We start from the raw sequence: 21,338 nt of genomic DNA on the forward strand, positions 1-21,338 counted from the left end.
TGAAATTTAGATATTCAAATCCAGAGAGCAAAACTGCAGGGTTCTGTTGTTGCCTGGAGCACACCAGCATGCTTTCTTAGCTCACTGTTGAAGAAAAGAACAATCTGACTGCATGCTAGCTGGTGATATGCAGTGTAAATAGCTCTGTATTTCATCAGTTGATTAAAGAAATCGAGTGATACTCCAGATTCCCATCCAACAGTTACACATCCCTGTAGTGCTGTTAAAAATGTTGGAATAAGTTGGGGACTTGGAAAATGGTGAAAGATGTGAACGATAAAAGCAGCTTCATTTCATCCAACAGTTTACACCCACCAGTGAAGAATGTTAGCTGAGACACAGGAGTGTCAGGCCACATAGCGAATAAATGCAGGGCAGTAAATACTGTGTTCTCAATTTACCACTGGGTTTTTCAGTCATTTGGATTAGAGACAAAAAGCTGCTGTTAGGAAAGGTGACAAGTCCTAACGTTACTGTGTATTTCGAAACCTCAAATAGTAAGTATTGATTACTTCAGCAAGAGAGGGGAAAGGTCAGTTGTTGTTTAGTGTGCGGCAGGATGTTTTTGTTTTAAGGTCTAATTACCAAATTAGATTGTAAGCTTGAAAATTAAACAGAAGAATAATGAAGCAGTAGTTCAGGAATTAGGTTTTGATGGGCTTTGTGCCTCATTGTTATAGTTAGGCATACTTTGCAAAAGGCGTTTGTACAACAAAGCTGGAGGATAGCAAACTTCCAGCTTGTTCAGGGCTCTGAATGGATGTTGGTAAGGGTCATCCTTAAGAAGTGTCTTCAAGAGGATGAATTACCTGATCACTGAAAACCTTGTTCTGAATTAAACTGAGGTGCCTAAGGTAACTTAGCTTGGGATCTCAAGACTAAAGAGTCAAGTTCTATTACAGCATTGCCATACAACTATTAGTTATTTAGGCCAAGATGCTGCAAATGAGTTGCTTCTTTTGTCTAAAAGTAGTTTAGACATTCACCCATGGAAGGCAGCCATGATCTTTGCATCAGATACTATTTCTATATAATAAATGCAGCCTATCTGGCGATGTTAATTTTAATTGTGAAAAATGCCAATTGTTTCAGTGCATAAATCTACACAAATGAATTGTTTCATTGCGTATGTTAAACTACTGACGACAAACTGTGTCAGTCAGCTCTTGGAGAGATTAAAATAAGTTTAATAACTTTTTGTGCATGAAACTGTCCCAGGTACTGACCAGTAGGTATTTGGGAACTAATATTAATATGCTTTGAAACAACTTAGCATTTAAAACACCACCAAAACTTGGACTAAAAGTTGAATACATCATTACTTTGAACTTTGTAATACCATCAGTTTATTTCTGATATAGTGCATCGTTTTTTCCCTTCTGTGTTAGCAGTCTCTCCAAATATATTTTGCTCCCTTTTGTTGCAGCCATCTTGTCATGCAAATACTAAAAAGGAGAGAAAAATGGAACATTCTAAGATAATATAGAACAGATGCAACTAGTACAGATCGATGTAATGCTACAGCACAGTAGGTGATGCCACTTGCTTTAAACATAACATCCCTAGGGTTATCAACCAAATATTTTCCCTTTTGAAATAACGCTGTGTAGTGATGTCCATGAGCTGCCACAGACAAAGCAACTGCAAGATACAACAGCTGCTCTGATGCTTTCAGTCAGTATGGATGCAAGGTGTCTGATAAATAGCAACTTAAACACTAACTACTCATCAATGAGCACTTCAGTCAATCAGAACTTAACCAGAGGGGACTGTTTAGCTGATCATACGGAGAAAAACATTCTTTGCTTTTCAGCATTTTTCTCTAATTATTTACAGTTGATTCCATCCTTCTTTCATTTCTAAAGTGTAAGCAGTTTCTTTTTTTTTCCTTTCTTTCTGTCTTTTTTTTTTTGTGGCAAGAGAGTCTAGTATTTGTGCGCATAAATATAAGTCTTTTTCTATGTTGTGTAATTGCTGTTGAATAACTACCTGCCTTCAGATGTACAGGAATTCCTTAGCAATTGCTACGTTTTACATGGTATATTATGTAAATGCTTCATATATGGGCCTCTTTTTCTTCCTAGTCTCGAAGAAATCTTTGTGAAGAAGCTCTGCTGAAAATTAAAGGTGTTATTAGTTTTACATTTCAAATGGCTGTTCAGAGATGTGTGGTCCGAATTCGCTCAGACTTAAAAGCAGAGGTAAGTGCTCAGTAATGCTCCCGATCCTCCTGTATTTTTGTTACGATTATTTTTCTTTGCATTTTGTTATTTATCCTCGCGTTGCTGCATTTTTGTTCTTGATTATTTTTCTTTGTACTTGTTCTAGGCTTTGGCAACAGCGATAGCATCAACCAAAGTTATGAAGGCACAGCAAGTTGTAAAAAGTGAAAGTGGTGAGGAGGTAGGATGTGTCTCTCTCTAAATAGATATTTCTTCACTCTCGAAACTTCTTCACTTCGCTTCACTTTGTTTCTAATATAAACACTGTGTCCATAACACTGTATGCCACACAAAATCTTGTAACTGGGACTAATACCCACATGGAAGGAGAAAAAAGAGTATTATATGTCAGGCCACGTATACATAGAACACTTTTGTAGAACGTATCGTTGAACTATTTAGAAAGAGGACAAAAATACTGTAATTTTCTTCTCTTCTTAATTATGTTTTCTTGATATGAAAGGGATCAGATTAAAACTTTTTTTTTGTAGCATCAGTTCCTGAAGTGTTTAAATTTCATAACTTTAGTAGAAGAGTTATGTCTGTTGGAGTCATATCTTTTTTCTTTGTTAAGCCAGAGCTTTTTGTGTATATCTTCTAAGCACGGTAGATTCTAGATGTGTCAATTTCTGTACTCAGTGTATGGGCAGAGGGGTTCTCACAGCGTCTGTGCCTATAATCCTGAACTTCCATTCTTTTCTTTCAAGTTGCAACACTTGACATGATTTTAATCTCTTATGTTTTATCAGATGCTAGTTCCGTTCCAAGATACTCCAGTGGAAGTAGAACAGAATACAGATCTACCTGAGTATTTACCAGAAGACGAAAGCCCTAGTAAGGAACAGGATAAAGCAGTGTCTCGTGTTGGGTCACATCCAGAAGGTGCAGCAAGCTGGCTCAGCACAGCAGCAAACTTTCTATCCAGATCTTTCTACTGGTGAACTTGTATTTGGTGTTAAAAGACTGTGTGAGCCAACAGGGGGGCCAGTTTTCCATTGGTGTGGTGAACTGCCAAGTGCAATTTGCAATAAATGATCACAAAAAATTTTAGATTACGCAAATGTATGCTGCATTTTACATTTTATTGGACATTTGACCTGATAGGACAGGGGTCAAAGGACAGAGGCCTCCAATCAAATTGTTCCTTTATTTGTTTTCTGTGTAGATTTTATTGCTTCACTTTTTTTTTTTTTTTTTTTTTTTTTTATGGGTCCACTATTATATACCAAACGTTTATGTGTATAGAGCTTTAAGTTTGACTTCACGTAAAACACATGGTAGGGAGAATCCGTTTAACTTAAGACTCAGGGCCTCTGTGAATGAAAATCATAACGACTAAATGCGTATTACGTAGAACGCCCTTTTCATTTCTGCATCCCTTAGGACTAATTTGATTCAATTTTCTGTATTCTGACTATAGAGAAAAAAATATATAGTCTGCCTCTCTTTTTACCTTCATTTTTGCAAACCCTTTTCACACAATGAGCATGATGCTCTCTTTTTGCTATTAAGCTGGCATCACTACATACTTGAAATTTATAACCATTTTCTGTGTATTGCTTATTGTTTTTTTCTTTTCATTCTGAATTTAACCATTGGAGTGCTCGAGATTAAGAAATAAGGGATTGAGTAAACACAAGAATGTGTACATACATTGTACAGTAAATAAACTAGAACATATTTGTAATGATGGATGCGACTGGCTCATGTATGTAAATAATAAATACCACTGACTGCTCTTCAGGCTAGTTGGGAAGACTGTAGCAAAAAAGCTGTGGTCTGAGGTAGTGACAGCCTATTGCAGCTCTGTAGAGAGATGGAGGCTGTATTTGGTTGAGAAATGGTGTTCACTGTTAGGAAATATTTAATGGTAACTGAAACTTAATGAACTTGAAGAATAAAGCAGAATTGAATGAATTGAATGCCTCTTTTGCCACAGTGCCACTCATAAATTTAGACTTTAATAACCCTTTTTATTTTTATTTTTTTACCTAACAGACATGACATGTAAGTTCTCACCTCATGTCTTCATGAGGTTCCCATAGAAGTACATCAGCTTGGACAGGCTTAAAAATGAGCAAACAATGAGCTTTACCTTGTTATTAACAGACAGTATAGGCTTAAAGATGTCTTCTTAGTATGTGACCAGAAATGATAATAAAAGCAAAACTTTTGTAGGTAGAGACTAATATAGATCTGAGCTGTTAGTATTCACTGTGTGCCTGAGGGGATTCAACAATACACAGTGCTTGAAAACTGCAGTGCCACTGCTTTGTTGCACTAGAGAAGTACAGCTGAGAACTTTAATAATATAAACCTCATTATCCAATGCTATTTGGTGTATTGTTAACTTTTTTGTTGTTTTTTGTTTTTGTTTTTAACCACTTTGGAGACTCGGAGAAAAAGTTTAATGCATTAAAGTTATTCCCCTGTACCTGTGCACAAGGAGTAAAGGAAATTTGCAGGCTGCTCTAATACTACAGAAGGGATGATAATGTAAAATAATAACGCAGATCAGAGTTCACCCACCCAAGTTATTGGATAGGACAAAAAGAAGAGCTTGTTGGCAGACTAGGTGTCTCATGTTTTTTAATATAACTAGTTTATTTTTGATTCAGGTTTACACGCACAGATTGAAAATACAGGCTTTTCAGAGCATGTATTGCTTTAAATATGTAATACTACTCATATTGCTGTCTAGAATGTTACAGTACCAAATGTGTTTAAAAAGTCCTCTGTTCTATAGCCATGAATGCAGAGTTTGTTTTTCTGCATTAACATCTGTTTGCATTTGCATTGCTGCACATCTATTTACTAAAAGACTACACCCTTTGGATATTAATGGTTCGATACCAGTAGGTATTAAGTTTGTTTGTGCATTCGGTCTGTAGGTGTGCTTTTATGACAGTATTGCAGCTCTTGTAGAACAGTTTAAGGCATCTGTAAAAGTTTTTGAAATATATTGTAAAATAATAAAGGATAATATAACTAAAAATATGACTGCTGTTGGCTTCTTAAAGGCTGTGACATTGAAGTTTTTTGTGGTACTAAAGGGACATTGTTATCTTATTTAACGGTGCAATGCAAGTTAAGAGTCCTAGAGAGACCTTTGCTGCATATCACGAGTTTTTTTTGTATGTTTAGAGTGTACTTTAGTTTCAAACAAAGCTTTTGTAAAGAATGGGTAAGTAGAAGCCACTTAAGGATATTGTCTCTAATTCATTCTTAAGCTATCTTTTTTTAGAACATTAGTTTTCAGTGACTGATGGTGTCTGGTGTGTATTTCATTAGGGAAAATAAGCAACCTTCACTGTGGTAGTTGGTTTTGAAAAGCTTTTTGTTGATGATTTTATGCTTGTACTTTTTCAGAGGTCACATGAGAGGTAAGAAAGCACTTTGACTTAAAAAGATGCAAAACAAATAAATATAAAATAGAGGCTTCCAGAAGGAACTTGAACTGGGAGACAGCTGTGGGCTCATGTTGCTTTAGCTGTTCCTTGCTTTCCAAGGAATTCACTGCCTTGCCTTGATGGTTTAAGATCCTGAATTGTCCTAAGGTAATAGCAATGCGAAGCATAATAGAATAATCACTACCATGTTTCTACATAATAAGAGCAAATGCTGATGGGATAGGTAGAGGCAAAATTGAGATTCATAGCTGTGCCTCAGTGAACAGCTGTCAGAGCACTGTAAGCATTCTGAAGTATTATGAAATACAACGCGGTCTTGCTTTCCTGCTCCACAAACACCTATGGCTTATTTTGTACAGAAATAGCTGATGTTGCTGAGCTTTGCCATAGGCCGTTTAAGCTGGTGGCAGGCGTACTGTGTGGGGCTAATTCAGAAGCAAACACTGAATACCTAGGCAGATGCAAAGTGGCAGGTGTGAAGTACTCCTATAACTGCATGCAATGTAAAATAAAATGTGGGTGCTCCTTTTTGCCTGTGAACAGTTCCAGCTGTCAGCCAGCGGAGTTTAAAAACATAGGTAATAAAAATTAGCAGCAGCATTCTGTACTGTGTTTCTCTTCCGGAAGGCTGTCCTGTTTCTTCTCCGTCTATTTCAATTTCCTAAAATCTGAACAAATCTATTGGTGAAAATTAAGGATTATGCAAATAAATAAAGATAGGGATGAAATCTCAATCATCTCATGTTCTGTTTGTATTTCTTAGGAAAAGTTAAAAGGCTATTATTTGGCAGAAGGGGTCGGCGATGGGGTCACTGGAGACTTCTTCAGTCAGGTACAGCAGCTAATTAGCCTCAGGGGTGAGACTTGCTGTTAAAATTCCTGCTCTAAAGCTTTAGGGTACAGCTGTCCTATTTCTTGTTTACATGGAGCGGGCAGTGCACCACCTGTTTTGTCTGCTTTCCATGCAGGATTGAAAAAATATGATTTAAATGGTCGGTACTTTGCATGTATATTGGTTGAAAAAGAGAGAGTAATGTATTGGTATATACAGTCTAAGCTGAGGTATACAGAATCCAAGTATTAAAATTTCTTCATGTTCATTTATGTGCATATTGCACTAGGTTTGTTAGTGACTGGAAGAGCTGGAGCTGTGGAATCCGTTGAAACAGCTTGTAATTGTTCAGAGATACAGAAGTATTTCATAGATAATGCACACCTTTACCACAGTTTTGTGCCATTTGCTGTGGTAGGAGTTGGTTCTGTTTAGTTAGGATGTAAAAGATGCTCTCTAGGCCCTTCCCAGTGGCTAGGCCTCGGCCTGCGGGAAGGCTGGGCACAGCCCATTGCTCACAGCACTACTTCATGTTTGAGGCCTGCTGAGCGCCCACTGCTCAAGTCAGAGAACTGCTTGTGCTCGTGCTGACCTGACCAGCTTTCCCGAGGAGCTTGCAAAAGCAGAACTAGAGCCACATCCACCACATACAAAGAACTTTCATGCCAGAAGCATATTGCAAAATATACGAGTGGTGTTCTGCTCAGATCACTAACTGAATCGTAGAATCATTGTATCAGAATGGCTTGTGCTGGAAGGGACCCCAAGGATCAGCAAGTTCCAACCCCTCTGCCACAGACAGGGCCAATAAATGATGAGGACAAAGGTGTGCAGCTCAGCTGTTTTTGAGTATTGCCTTGCTCTTTACAGCCTTTTCCACTTGAGGTGTCTCAGGCTGTGGGTGTGCTGGCATGTAGCTATGGGGAGCTGCCACAACAGCTTCTCTTGGGCCCAGCTGTCTGCTCCTTCACAAAAATGGAGGGCAAGCAAGCACGCAGTAAGCAGGGAGCAGCTGGCACACTGCTCCTGTCAAATGTCCTGCAGACACACAACCGTCCGTAACACGAACTCTTTGCAATGTGTTTTTATGCCATCCTCATTTTGTAAACTGCGACTCCTTTTGCCTAAAACTTGTTGGGAATCGTGGCAAGTGCGATACCTTGTGGGCTGCCTCTGACTTGTAGTGATATTACAAAACCAAGCTGAGCTGCCTTCCATGTTAAGAGAAGCCTTTGCTTGGTCTGCCCTGGAATAGAAAAGTTAAATGTGATGTAAGCAACTTTCCATGTTGAATTCTACATAGGATTGCACCATGAGCCAGGCATGATTGAAAGCTAATTCTCTTCTCAAAGTAGCCCTTACCGATTTACTGATGCTCCACATAAGGAATAGCTGCTTGCAATAAATACATTTTCTAGTTGTTTTTCTCCACAGAAGAACAATTCTGCTACTTTTGCACACGTTGCGGTATGTTTCCAAAGCTTTGCACAACACTGTGCAGTGCCTTTGCAGTCTTCACATATTCTAGAGCATCACCGTGACAGTGGTGTTTGCTCCCTTTCCCACAATTAATGGTTAGTTGTTTCTGATACCTAAACACTTCTATAAAGAAGGTGACATCTCCCTTTTAACTTCCTGTATACGCACGTTCAGGTAACTCATTTGAGCATATTCATTTTAGTTATTTCCAAGAGCTGTTCTTTCAGCTCCTCTCCTTCCCTCTGTCAGGTTGAACATGGTGACACAAAAAGGTCTCACAATTGTTTGTGAACTTTTGGTGATGTTTCCTCTGTTAGGGAAGAATCCAAGGAGTGCGTTAATTTGTACCGAACTTGAAAGGTCAGGGAGAAGATGCAGGATGGGGAATCCTATTTATGGGAATTGTGGGAGCGAGGCAGGGGGAAGCTGGGAGCAGGTTCCAAGGGAAAACAAGATTTATACTTGGGGAAAGCTATTCCTTTTTTGCCAGAGGAATAGTGCTGATTTAACATGAGATGAGTCTGTCAAAGGGTGATGGTTTACCTTACGTTATTGCAAAATTAATATATTTTTTTCTGAATAAAAGCTTGAACTACCATAATAGATTTTTTTATTATAAAAACCTGTATTGTTAATGTGAAAGTTCCATGGTTAATGCTGACAAAATCATTCATGTTCATTACCTTGGTATGAAACTAAAAGCTTATACACTGTCCCTTGTTTTCATGGCTTTACCCCTTTACTAAAATATGTGCTGTAATGTTTTAGCAAATAGCCATTATTGTTTATACACTGTAATTCAGGGGGATGTAGTAAATGGCATATTTTAAGGAGTCTATTTCTTTGCATATAAAATAGCTGTAAAGCTTACTGGAGGTGAATAGTGGCTACTACTTAGCTCTCAATTGTTGGCCACATTACTGAAATGATGAAGATATATCACTGGCTATAATAGGGAAATAGCTGCCATTTAACACAGTTGAGCATTAAGGCTGTCATTTACGCTGCTGAAGCAATCTTATTATTATAGTGAATGTAAGCTGCTTTTGTTTCTCCATATGTGTAAACGTTCTGGTGTATAAAATGCATTGCTTTTTGTAACAGTAAATTACGCGAGCTAGAAGGATGCTGTTGCTTTTTAAATGAAGTTTTACCTGGGCCCTTTGTCACAATAAAGTAAAATAATGGCTGGTTTGGGAATCTCTTCCTTTGCAGTAATTTCAACAACAGAATCACCTTGTGCCATCCTTATAAATTTTGTTCTAAGAAAAATCAGAGCAGATAAAATCACGCTCTTGTATATAATCCTTCACAATGAGAACAGCTTCTAGAAACAGGACTTTCATGGAATCATGGAAGATCCTGAGTTGGAAGGGACCCATAAGGATCACTGAGTCCAAATTTGCATTGCTTATTACCAAAGTAAGAGATGCACAATACCCATTTCAAGGTCAGTGCCCTGCAAATTAAAGCTCATCCTTCACCTGGAATGTCTCAAGAGTCATGACTTCTCTGGGGTTATGCCTGCAGTCTGCATTTGTGTGCCTGGGGAAGATGAATTGAGAGCTCAGCTGTTTTCTTCTTCAGTTTTCAGTGTGCATTTATACATACCGTACTGATGACATAGAACCCTGGTTCAGCTTTCGCTAGTGCTATAGCTAACTAAATAGGCACAATTCAATCAGGGCTGTGTAAATTCAGAAAGGGAAGGATGAGGGGTCTGGAGCACAAGTATTATGAGGAGTGGCTCGGGGAGCTGGGATTGTTCAGTCTGAAGAAGAGGAGGCTCAAGGGAGACCTCATTGCACTCTACAACTTCCCTAAGGGAGGTTGTGATGAGGTGGGGCTTGGCCTCTTCTCCCAGGCAACAAACAGGACCTGAGGAAATGGCCATAAGTTGTACCAGAAGAGGTTCATATTAGACATAAGGTAAAACTTTTTCTCTCAGAGAGTGGTCAGGCACTGGAATGGCTGCCCAGGGAGGTGGTGGAGTTGCCATCCCTGGCAGTGTTCAAGAGGCATCTGGATGAGGAGCTATGAGATATGGTTTAGTGGCTTGTGGTAGCAATGGTGATGGGAGGATGGTTGGACCGGACAATCTTGTAGGTCCTTTCCAACCTTGTGATTCTATGAAATTATAGTTAATGGGGAAAACCATCAAAAGTAGTTCTAGGACTTTAAATGTTGTAATATATCTAAATTTAAAATAAATGCTTTATGATATGCTGTTCATAATGTACAAGGTAACACATTACAGAAGCATGATGCTGACTTCTCTGTAGAGTGGACTGACATCTGGGAAAATACTCTTAAGAGCTAGAATTGATTATTACTTACGAAGAAAAGACCTTTAATGTGTAAAAGTAATTTGCATTATTTACAATAATTATTAGAATGGGAAGAAGAGAGGACAAAAACTAATGCCACAAAAGAAAAGCTAGGATGAAGCATAGCCCTATCACTTATTAGTCCCTCATTCTGTCCCCATTGCCATCAGTCTGCAGCAAGCCCCGTGAACAGAGGTGAGATGCTGCTGGATGACTGTGGGGTAGGATGATACCCTCTGCAAGACTGTCATTAAGAGAAAAACATTAGGGCCCACAGGTGTTATTTCTATTAAGCCTACTGCTATTACTGCTTTAGTATTTCTGTATCGGTGTCTCACAGGGAGCCAAATCCTGAAAATGGACTTTTGTCATTAGGAAGACCCCTGTGACCAGCCTTAATACTAGAGCTCCAAGAGCTGCATCTCTCATTCAAGATCAGTGCCATACTCTTCTGGCTAAGCAGAAGGTTGTAGAATTATAGAATTCATAGAATCATTAAGGTTGCAGAAGACTTCTAAGATCATCTAGTCCAACCCAACCCATCACCACCATGCCCACTAACTGTGTCGCTCAGTGCCAGTTTTCCTGAGTCACCAGGGATGGTGACTCCCCACCTCCCTGGGCAGCCTGTTGCAGTGCCTCACCACACTTTGTGTGAAGAAATTTTCCCTAACGTCCAATCCAAACCTTCCTTGGTGCAACCTGAGGCCATTATCTCTTGTATGAAAATATGTGGATTGTGGGAAGGGGAGGATAGAGAGGGGAGTCTTTAAACAAATTCTCCATTTGCAAAGCTCTGGGAAAATTAAAGTCTTGATTTCACTGATGTGCTGCGTGCTGAGTTCTAAATGGTTTTGTGCTTAAATGCTGTCAGTGAATATTTTGAGTCCTTCAGGGTGGAAGCACCAAACCTCAAGGTGTCCTGCTGAATCCTGAGCCCTAAGCTGTGTGGTGCAGGAATCCCTGAAAGCCTTGCTTGTAAAGCAGCTGCACGGCCAAACTTCCTGGCTTAGCCAAGTGGACAGCAGCAAAACAGCAACTAAGCACTACTGGGGCTTACAGCAGTTGCTGAGTAATGACTCAGGAATCAATGAAGTGCATGGTAACAGTACCCAGCAAACTTCCGATGTCTGATCATGGTGACTGCAGCCCATCTTGAGTAGCCACCTACTCTTAGGCTGAAATGGCAGCTGGCATCAGCTACTCAACCAATCCCATTTACTTTCAATCACACCATTACTACAACCTCCCTCCTCCATCTGTGTAAACATATGTCTTTGTTAAACACCACCATTTGTACAGGATAAAAATTGTCAATGCTGACAAAAGTGCCCCCCACGTAATGCTGTTGTGATTGCTGTGCTCTCCTTAAGCAGACTCTAAAGAAGTCTGTGAGCTGTTCAACATCATGTATTAATGAGAAACTTTCCTCATAAGTCAAGTTCACTTAGTGAAAATGGTATGTATACTTTGTTTGCAGGTAATAGTTTTCCTTTTCTAAGACTCACCTATTCTAAGCCATATATTAATCGTTAGTAGTATTTTACAGTGCCACAGAAATGCCCTCCAGCAATCATTGTTTCACATGCAGTCTTTTCAGCTATTTCTGTGCTGTCTTGGCAAGGATGTACTTCCCTCATACCTTCCTCAGACTGGCCCTTAAGTCTGGCAAGGGAAGGAGCTGCATTTCTAAAGGAATCATCTGGTTTTAAGTGGGTAGACCACACTTTCTTCAGAAATGACCATGACTTGCACCAATAGAGGAGTTGTCCATTTTCTTTTCTCTGTAGTAAACTAGAACACCACTGCAGGACAACTGGACCCCAACATAGCTAGCTGTGGACCTGAGCAGCTTGCTGTCTGGGGTTTAACTCTGGAGGCTGGTGTAGAAGGCAGGGTACATTGGAAAACTGTACTGTAAAGAGCAGTAAAATTCACAGTGCGCTCCACAGAGCAAAACAAACCCAAGAGACTATATCTGATCTTCTCATCTTACTCCAGCATCTCTCAGCACAGACCACTGTGAGATCCAGGCCAAGCGAGGAGGCATTTTCTTTTGAGTAGGTCTGCCTCCTCTCCTGTATACTTGGTTTGGTTTTGTTCATTTCTTTGGCTGTTATTCTTACAATACTTTTAAAATACTCCTTCACTCATTCCATCTTGGTGTTATTAAATATGAAGCTGTGGTTAACCATGAATAGAAGTTAGACTCACAGAGGATTTTCTTTCATTTTCTCCATTATTCATTTTCTTCAGCCATACGGGGATGCTGAATTTTCTCCCATCATATCCATAGCCGTGTGGGTTAAGGATATTTTTGCTGTTGCTGTTTGGTTGCTTTTGTTTTAATGAAAATTGAATCAGTCAAATCAAACTGCTTCCTTTAGAAATTGGGTCTTTGCAAAAGCAAGCATCTGAAAACCAAAACTAAACCAAAAACCCAACCCCCTCATACAATAAGACCGTAACAGCTTTCCATCCTTATTGTTTCATTGCTAATCCACTCAGTTCCTTGGTGATGTGAAGGTTATGGAGAGAGGCTGCGCTGCCTCTTAGAAGATGCATGTTAATTGTCTGTCTGGCCTATACTATGGGAAGAAACTGCACTTTTACCGCACCTCAGGTCTTTACTACCTCTTGGCTGTTCCGGTATGGGCTCATTCCCCTCGCTGCCATTCGTTTGCCTGGCGCTATAGCTAACACAGAAACCATTACCTCGGCCGTGCTGCTGGACATCCCCATTCCCTCCCAGCCCTCAGCTCCCAATCCCCTCAGAGAAGGAAGGCTTCTCCCCGTGCTGCAGAAAACCGCTCCTCGAACTCAGCGGGAAGGCCGGTCCGGGCGGCGGGCGGGCGCTAGATGGCAGCATGGCAGTGCCGCTGTGAGAGGGCTCGGAGCGCTCCTCCGGTGAGGCGCTGCTGCTCGCTTACAGTGGGCATCTGCTGAGGTTCAGGCAGTTGGGAGAGAGCTGGCGTTGAGTTTTGCCCCTGTCATCTGGATCTCGCCGTATTGTTATTTATTTGTTTGTTTTTAAAACGAAAGCTTCTTGGGGAGGTGAGGTTTTGTATCTAGCTAAAGGGAACTGTTTGTTCTCGCAGTTAATTGATTCGTAACTGATAAGACAATCTCAAGTACACTTGAAACTGTATGGTCATGTGTCAAACTGCGTATCTGTGTTCCACGCACACCTGTGTGAGTGACAGAAGCCCTAAGGTGACCTGCCTGGCAGTGCTGCAACTGATTTTATCTCTGTGTTATTCTGTAAACAGATAATCCTGGTATAATTGAAATCAGAATTTAGCCCAGGCTCTTAGCACGTACATGGAATCATTTAGGTTGGAGAAGACCTTCAAGAGCATCGAGTCTGACCATCACTTAATGCTACCAGCACCACCACTAAGCCATGCCCCTCAGTGCTGCTGCCAGATGGTTCCAATGTCTCACCACCTTTTCTGTGAAGAAACTCTTTTTCATATCCAATCTAAACCTCCATTAGTGCAACTTGAGGCCGTTTCCTCTGCCCTGTCACTTGTCACCTGAGAAAACAGACTGGCACCCTTCTTGCTGCTGCTTTCAGGTTGCTGTAGAGAGCAGTGAGGTCTCCCTCAACCTCTTCTTTCCCACACTGAACAACCACAGTTGCCTCAACTGTTCCTTATATGATTTGTTTCTTCAAAGAAGCCACAAGGGGTTGGAAGGGACCCACACAGATCACTGAATTCAACCCCTGGCTCCACACAGGTACACACAAAATTCAAACCCTATGTCTAAAAATGTTGTGCAAATGCTACTTAAACTCTGGCAGCTTTGGACTGTGACTATTGCCCTGCAGAACCTGTTCCATGCCCTCCATCCTCAGGTGTCCCTAACCCCCAGCTGCCCCTCCCCTGACACAGCTCCATGCCATTTTCTTGGGTCCTATCACTGCCACCGGAGAATACAGCTCAGTGCTGCCCCTCCGCCCCCTGTGAGGAGCTATAGGTTGCTGTGAGGCCTCCTCTCAGTCTCCTCTAGTTGCCTTCTCAATACATGACTGTGAGCAATGCCCCACTTCTTCATTAATTCCAGTGTTTTGGTTGGCACAAAAAAGTGGTCACAGTTCTGTTTGTGTTTGGTCTAATTTTGGATTGTAATATCCCCAGCTAATGTAGGCAAAATCTGAGATCCAATTTACACTGCTGTATATTATCCTTCAGAAAGTTCAGACCTCTTGCAGCTTGTAGCTTAGCTTCCAAAAAATAGGGAAATTAATCATGAAATTAGAAGAAAGTAACCTACATGCTATTTAAACACATTGTGTAGTAAAGGTTCCAAAATGTATTTTAATTTGGGATACAGAAGAGATGTGATGATGTTTTCCTTTGTTTTTCCACAGGGCCTTGTAACTATTTTATTCTAAAAGAGACTGAGCAGAAACAAATACATTTTTTTTCCTCCTGTAGGTCTCACTTAAAATGTATTACTGAAAAATCAGTTAACTTGGTCACATGCGTGTGAATATATGTACATACCGGAGAGATAAATGCTGTGGTTATTAGCTCAAATACCTCTTGTTACCTGGACTTTCCCATATAGACATCAACCTATTTATAGATTTCAACCCTCCAGTGCTTATTCAACAACCATGTTCTATGCAATATATTAAAATGCCAAATTTTATCCCATTGTTAAAGCAGTAAATGTTTTTAGCACTTTAGCAGGATGACTGCACATGGGACACATGACTGTGTTTAGCTTTGTTTCCATCATGGGACTTTTCCAACAGAAGTCAGCTTGGTGGGTGGGCAAAGCCATTGACCAAGAAGATCAACCATGCAGTAATTTTTGGAATGCCTTTGTGCTGTGGCCCCACCTGGCCTTGCATTAGACTCGCTGACCTTGCTTGTCAGTGTAACTGAAGATGTTGGTGTAATATCAACTAGTGTAGAGTTAAATACCCTTCTGAGTTATCTAGACATTTTTCTGAGGATTGGACACATACTACCAGAACGAACTGCTCAAAGCCAGGGATCCCACTGGTAAAATAAAAGAATATGGTTACAACTATACCATAAAGATGAAGATAGCAATATTCCATTACAGAGAGCATCAATAAATGAAGTTGTGGGTGTTACTGACTACGCTACCAAATATTTTGATACCAATTAAAGTGTAGTGCCACTAGAGATGTTTTCTTTGCAGCATGAGACAGAAGTACAAATACTGACTCAGAAAATGACAGTGGGGATATGAGCTAGTGCCACAACAGATGTATAACAGCAGAGAGGCACGTATAGCAGAGTGATTCAGAAAAAAACAAACAGGAATAGGACTGTGTGCTATGGAGATGACAAAAACTGAGTTTTCTCATGTGGGGACAGAAGAGATTTTCTCCCATCAGTCAGGCAGAGAAGGGAATTCAGACACAACCTTAACAAAAGTCCCAAGTGGGAAGGACTCATGGTAAAGCTAGATGGTTGCAAACCATTGGCTTATGATGAGTTTCATTGTTCACTACTATTGTTTAAATTGTTTTAATTGTTTCTTCATTTCATGATTTGTACGTAGACTTCCAAGATACCCAGAGAAAAGAAATAAACTCTTGATATTTTACTCAAAGTGAGATTCTTAGTCTGGAGTTCAAGACTCAGAAAATCTCCTTTGACCTTTATCTGTCTTGTATGGACAACATCGAAAGGAAATTAAAGTGACCTAAATTCAGCTTGGCTTCTAATGAACTGACTTCCAAAGAACACCTGGAAGCCTATCAGCCTCTGTGTTGTCCTATTCATGGTACGCATCTAGTACTTTAATACACAAAGACTACCAGTTCTTATATGTCTAATGTATGCTATTGCTATCTGATTAGTAAGATTAAGAAGCCACAGAGGGAGCTGAAAACAGGAACAAACCATTGAACACGGGCATTCAGTGAATCCAGAAGCAAAATGAGCATTTTTCATTAATATTTCAGCAAAACTGGATTCTTTCCCCAAATAAAACAATGCTGTAAAATAACACAGATTCAACATCTGCTGGATCTTCATTAGTTTAAGTGTTATGGTTTGATTTCATGAAATTTTATCAGCAACATTTAAAAATGAAGAGAGTGTTTTTCCTACAAATACAAGGGCCTTTGTGCAATAGGAACCTGTACATATTTGCTGTTGGCTTTTGTAGTGCCAGTTTAGCATTAACTCTTGCTGTTTCTTCATTCTTTCCGTAGAACAGCCAGTTGGTATCAAATAGCAGCAATTTTTGTTTGGTGATCCCAGAGTTCTGTTCTCTGCTGTCCCCATCTGACTTGGGGAAGTCATCAAACCTTTCATGCTTCAGTTGGGCAAGAGAGGGCGTTGTTGTGTTTTCCTTCTGAATGTGGACATTAATGGCATTGCTCAGATGAAATGGAAGTTGATAGTTTGGTGGATCTTCTGCTGTGTGAGCTAATGTATGCATTCCAAATAGAGAAATGCCAGTAGAGCACAAAGCCCCTTGCCGAGGTATGACCACTAAGACCATACATAATAAAATGAACACCTACTTGTACAGCTAGGCAGAATCTGTATAAATTCCTTAGACTTCTGTGTAAAACTTGTTAAAGGTTAATCTGTAGTTTTTTTCTTGCTTCCTTCTCAAATACCCTGTAATGGGATCAGATCAGCCTTAATCTCCTTTCCAATTGTCCCGAGAGATGATTAGACACACAAGATGTCTAGACTAGAGAGTGGTTTCTTTGGGAGACTGCAACAGTGAAGATGTTTAGAGTAAATGTGCCTTCATTTATTGCCATAAATAGCATCTAACAGAGACAAGCAACTGGTGGTCTTTGCAGTGGGAACGCTAATCCCACTGGTGTGACTGAGTGCACTTCATATTGTGAGAAAATGGAGGGTGGTCACATGATTGTTCAGGTCTATCATATAGGCCTTTCTCTCTGTGTTTTATCACCAGTGTCCTCTTAGCATCAGAAATTCCAGAAACAGGGTTTTTAAGGAAGTTTTGCATTGAGGTAAAACAGACAGACTGAGATCTGGAGATGTCAGTCCAAACAGAGGTGACAGGAGGGTAGGGAGGGAGACAACTAGCTGCCTCAAGGTTTCTAAGGCAGCAAAGTCATTGCAGCAGGATACCCTAAATAATGCCGAAGATAGAATCATAGTATCACAAGGTTAGAAAGGACCTACAATATTATCTGGTCCAACCATCCTCCCATTACCACTGCTACCACAAGCCACTAAACCATATCACGTAGCTCCTCATCCAGACATCTCTTGAACACTGCCAGGGAAAGTGACTCCACCACCTCCACCTGTGTAGTGGTCTCCCCTGAGCATCCTCTTCTCCAGTCTAAACAATCCCAGCTCTCTGAGTCGCACTCAGAATATTAGTCTCCAGAACCTCACCAGTTTTGTTGCCCTTCTCTGGACACATTCCAGGGCCCCAGTGTCTTTCTTGTAGTGAGGGGCCCAAAACTGAATGCAATACTCAAGGTGTGGCCTCACCAGAGCTGAGTACAGGGGGATGATCACCTCTCTGCTCCTGTTGGCCACACTATTTCTAATGCAGGCCAGGATGCCATTGGCCCTGTTGGCCACCTGGGCACACTGTCAGCTCGTGTTCAGCCAAGCGTCAATCAACACCCACAGGTCCCTTTCCTCCTCACAGTCATCCAGCCACTCAGCCCCAAGCCTATAGTGGGATTATTGTGGCCAAAGTGCAGGACCCGATACCTGGCCTTGTTGAACCTCAACCATTCACCTCAGCCCAGCAATCCAGCTTATCTAGATCCCTCTGAAGGGCCTCCCTACAATCAGGAAGATCAACACTACCTCCCAACTTGGTGTCATTTGCAAACTTAATGAGAGTACACTCAATCCCCTCATCTAGGTTATCAATGAAGATTTTAAATAAGATGGGCCCCAGTACTGACCCCTGGGGGACACCATTTGTAACAGGTTGCTGGCTGGACTTAACTCCATTAACCACTACCATTGGGCACGGCCCTCTAGCCAGTTCCTTACCCAAAGGAAGGTATACCTGTCCAGGCCATGGGCAGCCAGTTTCCCCAGGAGAATACTGAGAGAGACCATGTCAAAGGCTTTGCTGAAGTCTAGGTAGGCTACATCAGCAGCCTTTCCCTCATCTACCAGTTTGGTCACCCAGTCACAGAAGGAGATGAGGTTGGTCAAGCCCAACCTGCCTTTTATAAACCCATGGCCTGATCCCCTGGACATCATGCACATGTTGTGAGATCTCACCCAAGATGATTTATTCCATAACTTTCCCTGGTACCAAGGCCAGGCTGATGGGCCTGTAGTTCCCTGGATCCTCTTTAAGTCCCTCCTTGTAGATGGGAGTCACAGTGGCAAGCCTCCAGTCCTCTGGGACCTCTCTCTTTTTCTTCCAGAGTCTCAACAGTAGTTCCTGGTTCATCCACACCAGTCTTCTTCCCCTACAGCTTGCCTTGTGGCATTCAGGGACAGTTTGTTCTTATGCCTTTAAGATTTCCATCTTGAGGAGCATTCAGACTTTCTGGGCCCCTTTACCCTTACAGAGCCACTCCCAAAGGATCCATGCTATAAGCATCCTGAACAGGTTAAATTCCACCCTCTGGAAGTTCAGGATAGCAGTTTTGCTAGTCACCCTTCTGACTTCTCCAAGGATAGAGAATTCTACAATTTCATGATCACTCTGCCCAAGACAGTCCCCAACCTTCACATCTCCTACCAGTCCTTCACTGCTAGTGAAGAGCAGGTCTAGCAGTTCACCACCCCTGGTAGGCTCTTGTTCCAGCTGCGTAACCGATGACAGAATGAAAGGGCATGTATCTCAAATGTGGCATTTCTAAATCGAGAAAGACTTGTTTAAATTGATATGCAGGCAGTTTCAACTCTGAAAAATGTGTGTTGTAGGCAACTGTTTTCAGATAATCTTAGTTTCATTATAAAGATTAACTCTTTTGGCGTGGCTTTCTCTTTGGTAGAGTAACCTGTGAAGTGCAAGGGTGCTGCCTATAGAGTATTAAGTACATTGGAAAGAAAATCAAACATTATTGAAAGTAGGAAGTTCAACCTTATTGAACTGTGCAGTATAAAAAAAAGTCAGAAAGGAAAAGAAAATGGTGCATTGCTGCATTTGTGTACTGTGTGCAATACAGGAAATCTGAAACCACTAAAATGCTCAAACACCTTAAACTAATTTGAAATCAAAAGAATCTTGAAGTGACTTTGGCACTTGCCTGCTGTCTGGTTGCTTGATTCTCATTTGGTTGGGAGACAATTCATTTTCACTGCTTGGCTTGTAACATTGAATGGGTTAGCTTATTCTTTTTTATCAGTACATCACTAAGGGTCTGCAACCTCTTTTTTTCTCATTTCTTTCTCTTTTCAGAGTCCTGACAAATGCTGCTGCACTTGTTGTGCATGGCCAGGCATCACAGAATCAGAGCTTGTGGGCTCACATAGTGACAAGATTTTAAGAAACACTTGATACAGAAAGCTGTGCAGGGCTGTCAGTAGGTGGTGTGCCAGCATGAAATTGAGTAAGGCATAACGCTCATGAGTAAAATCTTTTAGGTAAAATACAGAGCAAAAGGGGTTCTACTTATGAGACAGTAGAAACTCTGTGGTAACCTTTGCAAAACAAAAACAGAATTATCCTTGTTGACAATTGCAGGCCATGGAAGTACGTTCTATGCACGTTTGCATGTGGTTTCTAGTATAGCAATTGAATACGATCTGTATATTGAAGGCTTTTGCGATCTTGTAAGCATGCCTCTAATAGGTGGAGCACTGGACCACTTGGTTGAAGAGTCTTGTGTATGTGTCATAATCACATAAGTTAAATTCAGCTTGCTGCTTGTAGAGCTGTCAGCCTGAATGCTCTTGAAATTAAGCTTTCACAGTTTGCCATCTGGGTCCTGTATGAAGGCAAAAATGTTTCCCATCTCTAGTACTACATATTAAGAGACAAAATTTGAGTTTTCTATACACCTGCCAAACCCACAACTTGGTACCAATTATGGTCAAGCGTTTTCTTGGAAAAACAACCGTGTAACAAAATAAATTTCTCAGATAGATTATGAGAGTTATTTAGTCTAGAAGTTTCAAGTTATGCTTGACTGGAATCACACGCTGGTCCTCATCACTGTAGTTAAAAGTTTTGATTTCTTTAATCCGCTCCTGTTCAGGCAAGAAACTTGCTCACCTAATTGGTCTGAAAAGCGTACATCTTTAGTATTTAACTCTCCAGTGTTAGGATGCGTTAATCATGGAGATTTAATCCAGTCTGTCTATGATTATAACAGGAGATTTTAAGCAATCAAAAGAGTTAAGTTTGAAAGGTGGCTTTTTTGTGAATTTTTGACTTGAAGCTGGTAAAATAAAAATATTTTCTATTTTTTAAGGAGTTGAGATAAATGGTGTGAATTTTTTTCAAATTACACATTTTCTCCTGCCTTTACTCTTCATTTCCATCTACAGTTGCCGTTCTTTACTGCTTCCATACTTGTACAGTAACAAAGAAACCTATTTGGTTTTGTGATGGCTACACAGCCATCTGACAGTTCACCCCTAAAACATGCACATGAAGGAGGTGGCCGAAATAGAGCATGGGATAGAACATACATACAATTATTACTCCTTTTGCTGACTTTGTGCCCAGATGAAAGAATTCAGAATATTAGAGTTTCATTAAGCGTTAACACAACTACAAAAGGTAGGTATGTAAGTGTGTGAGCGCCATCACTGGGAAGTACTGATGTTATATATTCTGATTTTGAAATTAATAACATAGATTTAGCTCAGAGGAGTGTGATTAAGTATGTGCCTCGACCCACAGATATCTTTCAATCTGTCAGTCCTTGCATGCAGCCTTTACAAACTGGAAATCACACAGTCTTGGTAAAGGCAGACAGGAAATAATTAGGGGTGGTTAAAACTTTTCAGAAATCCCGATTTTGATTGTCTTGTGGCTCTGATGTTTTGTCTTATTTGTAAGCCACTTTTCTGGGCACCAACATATACCACTGACACCTTTCTCATTGTCTTTCTTCTCTGGCATTGGTCTCAGATCCTATGTGTGGCATTGG

The 21,338-nt window shown here is 40.7% G+C and overlaps 1 protein-coding gene across 1 annotated transcript in view; it reads left to right on the top strand.

Moving 5' to 3' along the window:
* Positions 1-9,136, top strand: part of ARMC1 (armadillo repeat containing 1) — a 32,147-nt gene extending 23,011 nt beyond the window's left edge. Inside the window, exons 5-7 of the mRNA XM_072329759.1 lie at positions 2,085-2,201; positions 2,329-2,403; positions 2,972-9,136. Of these exons, the coding sequence (XP_072185860.1) occupies positions 2,085-2,201; positions 2,329-2,403; positions 2,972-3,163 (384 nt within the window). The 3' untranslated portion in view covers positions 3,164-9,136. The remainder of the gene's footprint in view (positions 1-2,084; positions 2,202-2,328; positions 2,404-2,971) is intronic.
* The last annotated feature ends 12,202 nt before the right edge of the window (positions 9,137-21,338 follow it).

The sequence above is a fragment of the Excalfactoria chinensis genome, chromosome 2 (assembly GCF_039878825.1).
Source record: "Excalfactoria chinensis isolate bCotChi1 chromosome 2, bCotChi1.hap2, whole genome shotgun sequence".
Taxonomy (NCBI): Eukaryota; Metazoa; Chordata; class Aves; order Galliformes; family Phasianidae; genus Excalfactoria; species Excalfactoria chinensis.